General features: G+C 42.6%; 1 protein-coding gene across 2 annotated transcripts in view; it reads right to left on the bottom strand.

Moving 5' to 3' along the window:
• The window catches only part of ablim1a (actin binding LIM protein 1a), a 28090-nt gene extending 19220 nt beyond the window's left edge, over window positions 1-8870 (bottom strand). For both annotated transcript variants that reach the window (XM_054600586.1, XM_054600584.1), the window contains exon 1: window positions 8720-8870. In XM_054600586.1, the coding sequence (XP_054456561.1) occupies window positions 8720-8741 (22 nt within the window). In that variant the 5' untranslated portion in view covers window positions 8742-8870. The remainder of the gene's footprint in view (window positions 1-8719) is intronic.
• Window positions 8871-13951: the final 5081 nt, after the last annotated feature.

The following is a 13951-nucleotide window of genomic DNA, read 5'->3' as shown; positions in this document are numbered from 1 at the left end:
AGAGCAACAACCTAAATATAGTCTGTCTTGATCATTGGAGGATGGAGAGAAAAATAGCTGAGGGGAGCAGGTTTGGTAAATGGCACACTAAAAGGGTATTGATTAAATCAGTTTGGCTATTGAGTTTAACTGTAATTTCATCCTTAAATCAAAATATCGTGGGCCATTTGCTTTTTTATTTTCCCTGTGCATGCTATAATGCACTATATATATTTATATAGCATATGTATGGCTTCTTCTTGCCATGTTTAGAAGTTTTAGTGTCAGACAAAACTTTTTTTAGTCCTGTCCCATGCTTTCTGGGCTGGTTAAGTGTTCCATTCGTCCCTGTGGATGTCAAGTGTTTGACAGTAAGCAGAGCATCGCCCTCAGCTCAGATAACGATAAAACAGAGCACGCTAAATGTCTGCTGTGATATAAATATCTTAATCTGTGGAAGTTGCAAATACGTGACTGAAACAAATAGCAGTTGTTGTGCCTTTTATATTTCCTACTAAACCGCCCGTGTGCAAGAACAAGGACAACAAGAATAAGAAAAGTAAGGAAAGCAACTTTGCACGAGACTAAGTCACGGCCACGCCAGCAGCTTTGTAAGGCTTTACTTAGGCACAGCTGTGCTTAGGGCTAACGTCAGCATGCTAACTTGCTCACGACAATGTTAACATGCTACCTTTGAATTTATTGTCCCCAAGGGGAAATTTCTCTCCACAGCACTGTACAAGTCAGACAATAAGACATACAACAGCACAACAGTAACAACATACAATGACAGACAAGTGGTAATTGAGTGATTGTGTGATGTCCTGTTCGATTGAGGTTTGCAATGCGTGCAAGGTTCTTATTGTTTAGCTCTGCAAGGTTGGGTGTGAGGACACCACTTATCCTGGCAGCGGTGTTGGTTATGTGTGTGAGTGTGGTCCGATTCTAACAAAGGTTCCTGAGGAGGAATTGTGCAGCGGGCAGGCCACAGCTTCCTCTGTGCCCCTCCTAGGCAAATTGGAGGGGATCCAGTTGAGGGGTGATGTTTAGCGGCATCTTCTCCAGGAACATCTTTATTATAGAGGGCAACAGTTAAGTTAAAATGTTGACCTAATGATTACACAAGGGGATGGGGGGAGTATCTGCACCAAATTCCATCCAATAGTTGTTGAACCAGTTCAAACAAAGCCACAATTATCAACCTCATGTCTGTACAGTCGAAAAAAAGGGATCACCAATGTCATTATGATCCATCATCTGGGAAACACGTCTTTACCAAGTATTGTGCTAATCCATTAAGTAGATGTTGAGATATTTCAATTGGATACTAGACTTTCACCTGCTGGTGGCGCTAGAGGAAAAGTCAGAGGATCACCAAAGTCAGTGGGCTTTATCTATGGGGAACATAAGTGTGCGTACCAAATTGCATAGCAATCAATAGAATGGTTGTTGAGATATTCCAGTCCGAACAAAAGTTGTGGACAGACATACTAACATTGCTATTCCTAAAGCCACACTAGTGCCGCCCACATCAATACAAATGTTGTTTAAATAGCCCACTTTTAATGGCAAAATGTTAAAATGACTGGTTGCACAGCATGCATAGATATTTATCTGAGTAAAGATTTAGACATCACTTTCTTAATGTGAGGTATTGTGACAGCCATCATAATTATATAAGACAGAGAAGCTATTATCATCTTGCTTTATCTCTACAAGCAGCATCCAGTATTATCTTTAGATCCATGACACATCGGCCTGTGCCCCTCCTCATTATAAAGTTTGGGTATCCCTGACACAGACAGATATGAATCCAGCACTACTGTATAGGATGTAAATGCTGCTGCAGTGCCGCACTGCACACAGCTTATTAGCTGTTCTGAAACCAGCAGATTATTTCACATTCAGAAACATGAACTAGCAAGGCAGCCCCTGTCTCTCTCATCCTCGCATTTCTTCTATCGCTCTCTTTTTCAAATAACACACACAAAAACATGCACACACCCACACACTTCAAATACACATGAAAGGATCTTTGCTCTTTCTGCTCTGCAATGAATCATTAGTCTGCCAGGCTAAAATAAGACACCACCAAAGGCACAGAAATAGCATCATGACTAATCGATGGTCGACCAAAGAGAGACATTACTCTGGATTATTGTTAACTTGGCCTAGCCTGCTTCCCACTTCTACGGTTGCAGTGGCGGTTTGATATTGAGAGGTGGTTTAATTCAGGACATTATTTTCTTAACCAGATACTTCAACATTCTTTGATTCATCGCCTAGGGGCAGTCTAAAATGTCCTGTGCCAAATTCGTATGGATACAATTAACATAACATCAGATTATTCATAATTTTGGTTGAAAAGGAAGTGAGAGAAGTTTTGAAAAACAGTGATAGAAGAAGAGGGGATAACAAAAGACAGGCTGGAAGGAATGCGGGTACAAGAGGGGGGAGGATCTCTACCCCGTTGTCTCTGATGTGATAACATTCAGCAGGACAATGAGTCATCTCTAGGTGAACCAGACTACTGTGACAGTGAACGGAGTCTCAGCAGCTCTGTGTGTGACATTGCACTTCCATGGAAAAACACAGGCCACCTGGGTAACTGCAAAAATACCTGATCTAACTGGTCATTTCATTCAAGCTTTTCATCCACGGACAACTTTAAGTGAAACTACATTTTATTGACTACTTGGTTCCCTTTTTTTTTTTATCTTGTTGGTTTGGCCACAATTTCATATATCAGTGATGATAACCCTGTACTCAGTTAAGGTAATGGCTAAGATCTGGAAACACATATCACTACAACAAACTCCGACAGGGTAGGTGGTGTCAGCGGTCAGATGATTGGACTGAATTTGGAGGTAAATCCATGTTGATAATAATCCATCAAACTCTGTGAAGTCACGGCTATAGTAACTATGGAAATTCAAAGATGAACTACGAATTAGGCCTGCTAATTGTGATAGGTGTTTACAATGGACAGTTTGGGTTGTAGCTTTACCATTTCCCTTCATTGTCTCTTTCAAATGAATTTGGCTAATCTGAAGGTTTGTTTACAACCTGCCTGGATATCTTAATGTTTGTGTTTCTTGTCCCATCTATTGGGGATACATATTAATCATTCAAAAAGTAATTATAGTACTATACTAATTTCTCAGAAGAAATCATAATGCATTACATTTCTTTATGTTGCTTTACCTTTGTTACTCAGCCCAACTCTGTCAAAGGTGCTTCTAAACAACTCCATATCTTCCACAACAGCACATTGCATCTTTTGTAATTAACTTGTAGAAATAGAAAACTAGACATAGCAAGAAGGCAGCCCTAAAGTTGGGAGAGATCCAGCAGCTAGCTTAGCCATTGAGCCTGCACAAGTTAGCTGTGAGGTTCATCACATCCAACTCAAAACAGACTAGTTATTCCTCGAGAGACTCTTCCTCCCCCCCAGCTTAAGCCCCTCTGTCAGGCTAGCACATCCTGAACCAGTCTGTCAACTCAGCCAAACGGAGAGACCCAACTAAAATCAACCCTCTATCAGACTCCCGGTAAGAGCCCCAAATGTTAAAGAAACTGGACATTCTCCAGTGCTGTCACTGCGATGTGGAGATATGGCTGGCTACGAGACTACTGGATAAGTAACCCTAATGAAATGAATGAATTTCAAACTGAAAAATGTTACTAAGTAATGCATTAATGCACTTGATTTGGACTTTTGTTTCTGGCAACCTGGCTATTAAGTCCAATATTCACTCTCCTTTCAACTCTTCTTTGGTCTCCACCAACTCCTTAGGGGAATATCCGGCTCCACTGTGTTCACCGGCTCATTGCTGGGGGGGCTGATATGGTAACATAAAGAGGGTTTTTAGAACTTTTTTGCTTGAAACAACAGCCTACTATGTCTGAAAACAATGCTGGTAAAGCGGTGACGGTAAATTAAAGCAGTTTCAGGCTATGAAACCAAAGCAGTGTGTTAAAAGACACCAAAAAAGCTCCATAGATCTGAGGGGAACCGCAGAGAGCGGTGGTGATAGATCTCTGGTTTTTTTAACTACATGCTTAATCTTTCACAATACAAATAGTATTTTTTTCCAGTGTTCATACAAAAAAAGCAGAGAGCAGAGAAATCAGACACAGTATACATTTTATATTGCTGTGATGCAAAAAAACTCTCTTTGCACTTGTTTGTATTGGTCACTTACTATTTACCATTTCATAGAGTGTTATTTTGTCAGCAGGGACAGACCAGCATGGAAAAGTCAACACTGCTAACGTCATAGCAGGTTGACAAAAATCCAAGGAAAAAAATTAGCCTTGGATGGGAACCTTTGAACGCTGTGTGTTTTTCCAGCTTAACCCTGCCTCTTCCACTGTAGCGTGTTTGCCTCAGCAGTGGCTGCACAGAGGGAGAGAGACAAAGTCAAGCCAGGATGGATACTTTACATGGTGTTTCATTAAAAAAAAAGCAAGCCAACAACATTAGAGATGTTAAATTTGATCAGATTGAACCGTTTATGAGACATAAATCCATTAGTGAGGTTAAGTTTTAACAGGCCTACACACTCATTCCTCTATGTTTACAAAAGCATGACAATATTACTGCAATAACATGGATTTGAAATAAATCCACTAGTGAGTGTTAAGGGGTTCTTTTGATAGCAGCAAAATGGCGCTCGGTTTGCTAGAATGTATATTATATAATGCTATAAATAAGTAAGCACGCGGTACATGAAGCAACCTCAGCATAGCGCAACTTTCTGTGAAATATACAGTAGTACAATTTTTTACGACTGCTGCTCACATTCCTCATTCTGGGCTGGATGTGTTGGCTGTGCTGACAGAGTGATCTGTCCTGCCTCATCACCAGGGGATAAAGTGACTGATATGAGCCTGAACACACAATGAACACAATGAACACACACACACACACACACACACACACACACACACACACACACACACACACACACACACACACACACACACACACACACACACACACACACACACACACACACACACACTCGTACAACCATGGAGCTGAGGGAACAATAACCAGCAGAGCATCCCAAAGCCGGGCGTAGAGGGAAAGGGGGCTGCTCTCTCCACCCCTACAGCCCACCCACCCCCACCCATTTAAGCAGAGCCTAGCTGCGTTGGCAATAATAAAGGCTGCAGATGATTCTCTGGAGGGAGATGAAGAAGGCCATCTTGAATCCCCCGAGGACAGATTTCCCAGTAACACGTGCCCAAGCCTCGCTGCTAAATAAGAAAAAGCGGGGTAACTGGCAGAAAGCGCGGGATTTGCAGTGAAAGTGTCAGACTTTGTTGCCTTTGTCTGAACCCAGAGGAACGCAAAGACATAGAGTAGTGGTTTGCAATTGCACTGCGAAAAAGGGGAATTCAATTAAACAATAGATGAGCGACGAAAAGGTCTCATAAATGATTCAGTTGCTCACCGCCTTTGTTACTCTAAGAGTCACAGACAGAAGAGTTAGTGCAGACAGCCCGGAAGTAGGATGTGTTTGTGTGTGTGTGTGTGTGTGTGTGTGTGTGTGTGTGTGTGTGTGTGTGTGTGTGTGTGTGTGTGTGTGTGTGTGTGTGTGTAAAAAGAGACAGAGGGACAGATGAAGAGAGTGGCTCCACTCTTGGCATCCATGTCAATACTTTTGGCCCAAGATATGTCTGCTTCATAGACAACAACAAAACACACACGCCACCATACTTTTTACTCCAGTTTAAATCCAATCCAACCAGTTTGGGATGGAATATTCCAAATGGGTTTGACCCCATGATGAATATCAAAGGGCACAAAATATGCCCACCATGAAATCCCAAAAGCGTGATCAGATGGGGGAGGGCGCTCGGAGCTCTTTATCACCCAGACATAACAAGGAGCTCTTAACCCTCCCCTCAATGAATATGTATGGCTGTATTCAACGCCTCCCCGCCCCTCTGCCCCACCACCAGCGTCCTAGACAAAGCACTTCAAACACGGGCACAAATTTTTTTTGGGGGGGGTGACCCTATCGTCCTCCACCAGGAACCCCCAACCTTAAATAACTAATCCTCTGGGACCAGGGTTTGGAATAATGATCTGTTCTGAACGGTTGAACGGCACAGTGCGGAGCGTTTGTTGTTGGGCAGGTACACAATAATAATACCACACTGATGAACAGAGAGCAGGGCTTCCTAGTCCACTTATCTTAGAGGAGACAATGGTAGCTTCATGAACTGCAGCAGCCATTGTGTTTTGTAGAAGTGGAGCCGATGAATGCCTTGGCTCTTTGCCTCTGAATGACGGCCAATTACGACCCCACACTCCTGAGCCTTATTTCCTGTGATTATCAGACCGATTGACTGGCACAATGTATGGCTACAGTCTATGTTTCTTTTTCATGGGGCTCTCACATCGCTCTTGTTGTTGTAGTCCGTATATTTAAGGTTGCTGACCGGCTGGCCCCGGCCAACCACTTATCTTGTCTGTATATTCTGGTCCTGTGTGCCATCTGTACAAACAGAGTGTGTCTATGACAGGCTTTAGCTCCTCTTTCAGGGGGCAGACACTGGCAAGCTTCAAAGATGAGGCACCACTGCAGTTGTCTGCAGCACTCTGCGAAATCATGGGAAGCAGCTACACAGGCACATGAGATCAGACTTTTAATGTCAAAGAAAAATGTTCAGATTGTGGATGCAGGGAGTTCTGGGAGTTGGTGACGTAACTATGATGACGGTTGTCTAGTTTCACAGAGCGCGGTCAGCGGGGCCTCTTACGCAGAGCATAGCAGACAGAAACAGGCCTAAATTAATCAAGTTGTTGTACGAATGTGCACAAATCTCAGAAGCACGTGTAGATCAAGATCAGACTGCCTCGAGTACACACAGCCCCAATAAATTGCAAACTATTTCAAGGGTATTCTTGGCTTTGAAAGTAGGACAACCGCCTGCAAGCAGACAAAACGCTAACACTGCAATCCTTTTATTGTGATTCATCATTCTGAGCATACAGTATAGTCTAGTATTTGGTCAGCTGTGCAGTCTGCTGTTACAGAGCCCACCTGGCCCCAGACAGGTTGCATGATGAGATCCCTGGAGGATACAAGAAGTTGCCGTAGAGTAATGAAAAACTCAAGGCCTCTGAACGTGGACGGTAAACCCAGACGAGCCTCCTGCCACGAACAGATCCCAAGAGTCGGCAGGCGAGGCAGCGGGCTTAACTCTACGGAAAAACTTTCAGAGCGATTGTGGGAAATGAACATGTGGCAGCCAGAGGTTACGGTTGTTCTGCCAGCACGGGGACGAGATGATGGCCTTTTTTTTCTCTGTGGCCAGTTAAATCCACATCAAGAGAACAAGCTCCAGAGCCGGACACCGCCTCCAGCCATGAGTGCGCTGTCAGATACATAAACAAACCTACACACTCATATCAGTCAAAACACCATCTGTAACCATGTTTTTTTGGTCAAATATTTTCAGACAAAAACATAAAATATATCACATGCCCACACACAAAACACTGCTTGTTTACACAAGCTGGAGGATCAGCTCATAAAGCGTCCATTGAAACACAGGAGTAAAACATCAAGCTGGTTAAATTAAGACACTATTAAGGGAGTAGAATGGTGAAGCATAATGACTTATTACTGCAATTCATTACTTTGATATTACGATCCAGTCCGGCTGACTTTAATGTGGAAAATATTGATATAACAGTTTGCGGCTAATAATATTTATGTATTCACTATATGCCAGTTACATAAATAAAATATTTGTGGTTAATTGTTTAAAGTCAAAAGGAAAGGGAGAAAATTGTTGCCATTACTGCTCTTTCGAATTCAAACCAGACATTTCCATTATAGAAAATTGTGCCTGTATGTAGCTGCTTGCTGTGAGTCATACTGACAAACAATGGTCAACCTCACGACCACATGCTCCGGCAAATTGCTGGGAATGTTAATATCTCTGAAACATGCCCCCCTGACTTCACCTTCAATTCATCCCACACAGCTGGGCGACCTCAGTTAAAGGTGGAAACAATCATCTTTTTTTCCCTTTTTAACAGGAAGCTGTGAATGAGGCCACCGTTGACAACAATGGAGTGTATCTTTTAGATGGTCACCATGGCAACGGCTGCAGACAGAGCGACAGAGAGTGCAGGTCCATAGCTCTGCGCAGTGTGGATCCCTACACTGGTGCTTCACTTTCTCTCTCTACACGTTACCTTTATAGATCCAGCCTGCGTAAAGGGACCTTTTTTTTTTTAACCTGAACATTATCACCATGAAGGTTTTGGTGTCAGGCTCCTATACAATGAGCCAGATGCTTTGTTCCATCACACATTTACATAAAGACTGACGCTGCCAAAATAAGCAGACTCCAACCCAAGCATCAGCTGCTAGGGAGTATTGAGAAGGGCGTAGCACGTTCACTAGAGATTATATGTTGATATATCATTAGTCATGCTTCTTGCGAGCAACACACACACACACATAAAGAAGATACATGCCCATATTACTGTAACTGTATCCACACATCTAAAAAATACTCAAATCAGAGACTAAGAATTCATTAACTAAATGCAATTCGAACAGCCTGACACGGCAGTGCAAATCCAATGGGACATGCTGCACAGCTCTACACACATACACTGCAGACAGTCAACAGCACTACAAGCAAAAACAAATCACATAAAGACACACTCAGGACACACACTCTCTGACCACGACCGCTGGAATACCTTTTTCTTTGACCATGACCATTGGAATTGAGATTAATCTGCACCAGGAAAGGCTCCGGGTATCGATCACCAGTAACACATGAGCTGCTAGTTCCTTTTTTTAGCCAAGGCTGAAGAGCAAAAAAAAAAAAATGAGCAGGGACACCAGAGAGAGAGAGAGAGAGAGAGAGAGAGAGAGAGACAGAGGTGTAGGCGCTGCTAAGCTCTCCTCCCAAAAAACGCCGCTACAGCGTGGGGTTTGCCTCCTGACTGCCTGTTTTCCTCCCATCCCTCTCCTCCTCCTCCTCCTCTACCCACTCCTCCTCCCTCTTCTGCTCCCTCTCCCAGCCCCTCTGTTGTGTCAGCCGCCTCCTCATTGCAGCAACCAGGTGGCTGCTGCTGCCGCTGCTTCTGTGTGACCAAAAACAGTAACCCCAAACAGAATCCCCATTTATTTTCTTACAAGAGAAGAAATGATGTAACAGTATATATGTGTAACTATGTGTATATATAGAACATCTATGTGTATATATATATATATATATATAAATATAGATAGATAGATAGATAGATAGATAGATAGATAGATAGATAGATAGATAGATAGATAGATAGATAGATAGATAGATAGATAGATAGATAGATAGATATAGATATTGAAATATATATATATAGACTGGTTGTAATCATCATATCAACTCCCATTGTAAACTGTGTGGTATGATGTGAATTTTATGACCCTCCAAACATGTATTCTATTCCATGACTAATATGTTCAATAAACTGAATTAAGTTGGGAATAACTTTTCACCACATCACTGTATTGTAAAACCCCCACCTCGACAAAGACTTTCTAACGGGGCTAATACTGTTTTCAGGGCAGTACTTAGCCGGCTGCGATGAAAGATTGGTTCAATTTAACACAAATTAGAGTATTTGACATGTGAAAAAAAAACCATGAACTTAAAAGCAGTAAAATTATCAAAAATATGGAGTGAAAGACTGACTTCTTCTGGAAATGTTGGTCTTCGTGAGAGTAACTGGAGGTGGTTATAGCACCAAAATGAATAATTAACATTAAATAAAATATTTATTAAACACATTATTCAAAGTTTAAAAACAGTGCCTAAATGATAAGCGCTTATTTGGAATCTTACCCACACTATACAGCATTAAGAAAGATCAAACATAGGGGTTATCTAATTAGAGCCAATCAACACTGTTGACCTGATCTGACTTGGCATTCAGTGGTAGCCAGCTTCCAGCAGGTCATGTACTCTACGAGGACCTAATGAGAGGGCAAGGGGGGGTCATTTGAGATTGAAGATCAGACCTACCATGACCTTTGTACTAATATCTTCAGTGGATCCTCTGAAATCCAATTACAAAGAGCACGGGAGAGCAGGTTCCTGGCTGAGCCTGGTGAAGACACCAGCTCTTATGTCATCTGCCATTGAAATGACCACGTGGACATTTGTGGTCACAACTTCAGAAAGTAAGCTCATAAATGACGTACTCTTTGTACGTATGATTGTTGCTTTGTTTATTATGGTGCTTGGACTATTGCACTTTTAGTATACTATAAAGTAATAGACAACCTATTATTCACTATAACTGCTAATATGCTAAACCTAATCCATCTCAATCATCCCCACAAATACAAATGTATGGAAATATCTACATATACTATGTCACTCAAGCCAGTGTTCCACAATATAACACGTTGATACATCTTGGCCTCCTTGGGAGCAAATAACATCCACTGTGACCCCTCAGCAACATAGCAGGGGACCAATCAAATATCTGCAGAGACTTCAGTGTGTAAGCTTTAGCAAATATGATTACAGAAATAACTCAGCTGTGTCACACCAGCAGCAATTAGGGACCACAAGGTCACTGATCCTTCGGTCTTGTGTTGGATCCTTGCTGTACCCTCTTCAACAGCTGAGGTGGAGGAATAGTTTTCGCATCAGCTCAACTTGTGTAATTGCTGATGCAGGCAGCCTATTATGCATTCAAATGGCATTCATCCACTGCAGTGTCAACTGTGCCACCTGCTGGATACCCGACAATGTGCATCAGTTTCCACAGGGGCGTTTCCTTCGCACCGGGAAGTAGAGACACGCCAATGAGGCAAACGGTAAAAATAGTTATATTTTCCAAGTACTCCACCCTTTTTTTTTTCTTATGAAGGGAGAGAAATATGTAATGGATTTGAGTGGCTTACAAAAAAATCCCTGTTTTCAAAATGTTGGATAGTCAAAAAGAACCATCCCCTTTAAGGACATTAGAGGTTTACAGTGTGGCAATTATCTTCTGAATGCAACGCAAAAAGAGTCCAGTTATTGTGTCCTCTGATAATACAGTAATGGACCTATTATCATGTTGCCCCCTTTAATGATCTCTGTAGGTGCTGCTGGACATTCATGCTACATAAGGCTTGCCAAGAGCAATTCCTGAGTCGCAAAGCTTATTATCAATGGATGAAAGGTATCTACTGTATTTGACTCACCTATGGATGATCCATGTCTCACTGTCCATTATTTATTTACAGTTATGGATTATTGGCTGTGAGTGGTGAAACAAGACTGAGGTCACATTTAAAGTAATCCCTGGGATTAAAATTAGGATTAGTGGAACTACAAACACACACACACACACACACACACACACACACACACACACACACACACACACACACACACACACACACACACACACACACACACACACACACACACACACACACACACACACACAAATGTATACTAAACACCCATGTGTAAATACTCTCAGCTGCACACCCTTTGCACTAGGTGATTATTTGCCCATTTTTACAAATCCACCAGACACATAGCATGACAGCTAGAAAATGACCAGGATGAACTCCTTAACTCTTCTGGAGCATAAACAGACCTGCCTTTCTATCTCTGGATAATGACAAACACTTGACCAGCTTGTTTCTATTTTAAAACGTTTTGGTTTTTTTAAACAGTGAGAACCTTTTGAACAGCAATCCTTTGCAACAGCAATCCTTTGCAACCTTCTTCAAAGTCTATTTCTGCCATATTACATTAACATTACTGTGTTGCTGCTCCTCCGAAAAAACATAAATATGTTTTCACTACAACATTAATTCCACATTCTTTCTTTTTCCGGAAGGTCTTTCAACAATATGAAAACATAAAAACCTACGATCCACAGGTAGCTTGGATCATTTTCATGTTTCTTTGAGGCATTGTCAAACATGGTGACCTCTTGAGGAGCAGAATCAGTGCCACTCATATTCAAAAGCACTTAACTTGTGAAATAATGCAGCATTGCTTAGAGGTGTTAACAATGAAGACATCGTTTTAGCTTTGATGAGTTGGCACTTCTACACTAGAGAAGTTTAAGAAAAGATTAAATAAAATGAGGACTAGGTCATGAGGTCATGCAAGACTTTTTCCTGTCCAAAAACATATAAAGCAGCAGTTAAAATACCCAGTATGGCCTCTAGAGAATCTAAGCAACTATTGACTGTCCTGTCACTTTGATTGATTTTAGCTGTCACTGAAGGAATGAAATGGCTAACATAAGCGTTGACCTCTGTGACCTTTGGTCTATGGTCAGTTTGATGACACAATGCTTCCTTGAACCTGAGCCATTAGTCAATATCAAACTTCCACTCCAAAAACCAAAGGAGTTGCTGCCGTCTGTGGTATTTGCAAACGAGTTCCAAGCAATGATGATTTTACTACTGCGCCTGGCATGCAGTCAGAGAATACATAAGGTCTGGAAATCTCGATTTGTCCTCATGCCCATGTTGTAATCCTGATGTAAGCCACCATGTAGCTTCCCATGTACTGTTTCTTGGCAAAAAGAAGCAGGTCCGCCCTTGTATATGGGTTTGCATTATATTATATAACCATGGAGAGGGCGGTGATTAATTTCCTGATTTTTTTTTAACATTTGCAGCTACACTGTTTTGGCGTCGGGGAGTTTTGGTTGCATAACTCCCGGACAGGGGCACTCACACATATGCATGGGTCAGATGTGGAAAGCATCAAGAGGTGTAAACACTCACCGTCATCCAATGAAAATGAAGTAATCTCTGAACAGCGACTAATCAATTCACTTTCAGACACCTATTTGCAAACAGAATGCAAAGCAAGGTGGACAAAAAAAGCGAGACAGGACCAAAACAACAGCCCCTCGTGGTATTAACAAACAACTGTTAAAGGGGAAAGCAAAGAAGAGAGAAAGGGACAGAATGAAATGAAATGCAACTTCAATTAAAAGCATCTAAAAGTGGAACAATGGACTCCCTGTAAATCCATGAGAAATCTTTTCTTTTGCATTTTAATGGTCTTTTCTTGAAATTTCTGATTGATTAAGCAATCAACATTAAAGCTGACTGGTGTTGCAGTCAGCCACAGCTGGGATGGATGGCTGTAATATGAGATGGGTGAATGCATTCTTCAAATAGATACATCTTTGCTCCTCTCCTACCTGCAGCGACCTCGTTCAGCCTCTCACTCAGATAATAATCATTCGGATCCAGGAAGGGCAGCTGCTCCATGTATTGTTTGGGGATGAGGTAGAGGACCTCAGCTACGTGCCCATCCTCGATGATGGACATGCGCTTAACCGAGCTCTTGCGCTTCACCCGGACGCGGTCCACACTGTGGCTGTGGTTGGAGCTGCATAGCTTGCCCAGGCTGTTGAGGTTGGGCAGAGTGGGCATGGCGCCCTGCTCCCCTTGGTCTCTCCCACAGAGTAGGGTGAAGCACTGCAGGTAGATGTCGGCCAGGGTTCGGGCTCAGACCCGCTTTAAAATCCAGTCGCCCTTTGACATTAAGAACAAGGAGTGTTCATAGAGGCACAAAGGGGAAACAAAGGAGCCAGAGGTTGGTGGACGACTTCACAGCAGCTCATCATAAAATCACGGCAATATCCAGCAGGGCCTCCACTGAAAACTCCTCCTGTTACGATCCCTCCACCTGTCACTTCAGATCTGCCGTGGATGTAAGAAGTGGAGCGTTGACGTCCACCTTGGGGGGGGGGACGCCAAACAGCAGGCGGCATGTGTGACAAAGCACTCTGCTGCAGGTAGAGCGGAGTGAGAAACTGGGAAAGAAGCTTACACTATGAGTGTCTTCAGCCCAACCAGCCTCGTGCCTTAAGCAGCTTAGGGCTGACGTCGAGCCTATGATTATCTTCTGGGTGGGGTTAGGTAGCTCTACATCAGGTTGGCCCTGCGTGTGGTGGGAG

Source organism: Anoplopoma fimbria, chromosome 6 (assembly GCF_027596085.1).
Source record: "Anoplopoma fimbria isolate UVic2021 breed Golden Eagle Sablefish chromosome 6, Afim_UVic_2022, whole genome shotgun sequence".
In the NCBI taxonomy this organism is placed as follows: domain Eukaryota; kingdom Metazoa; phylum Chordata; class Actinopteri; order Perciformes; family Anoplopomatidae; genus Anoplopoma; species Anoplopoma fimbria.
This window is presented reverse-complemented; position numbering and strand designations above follow the sequence as displayed.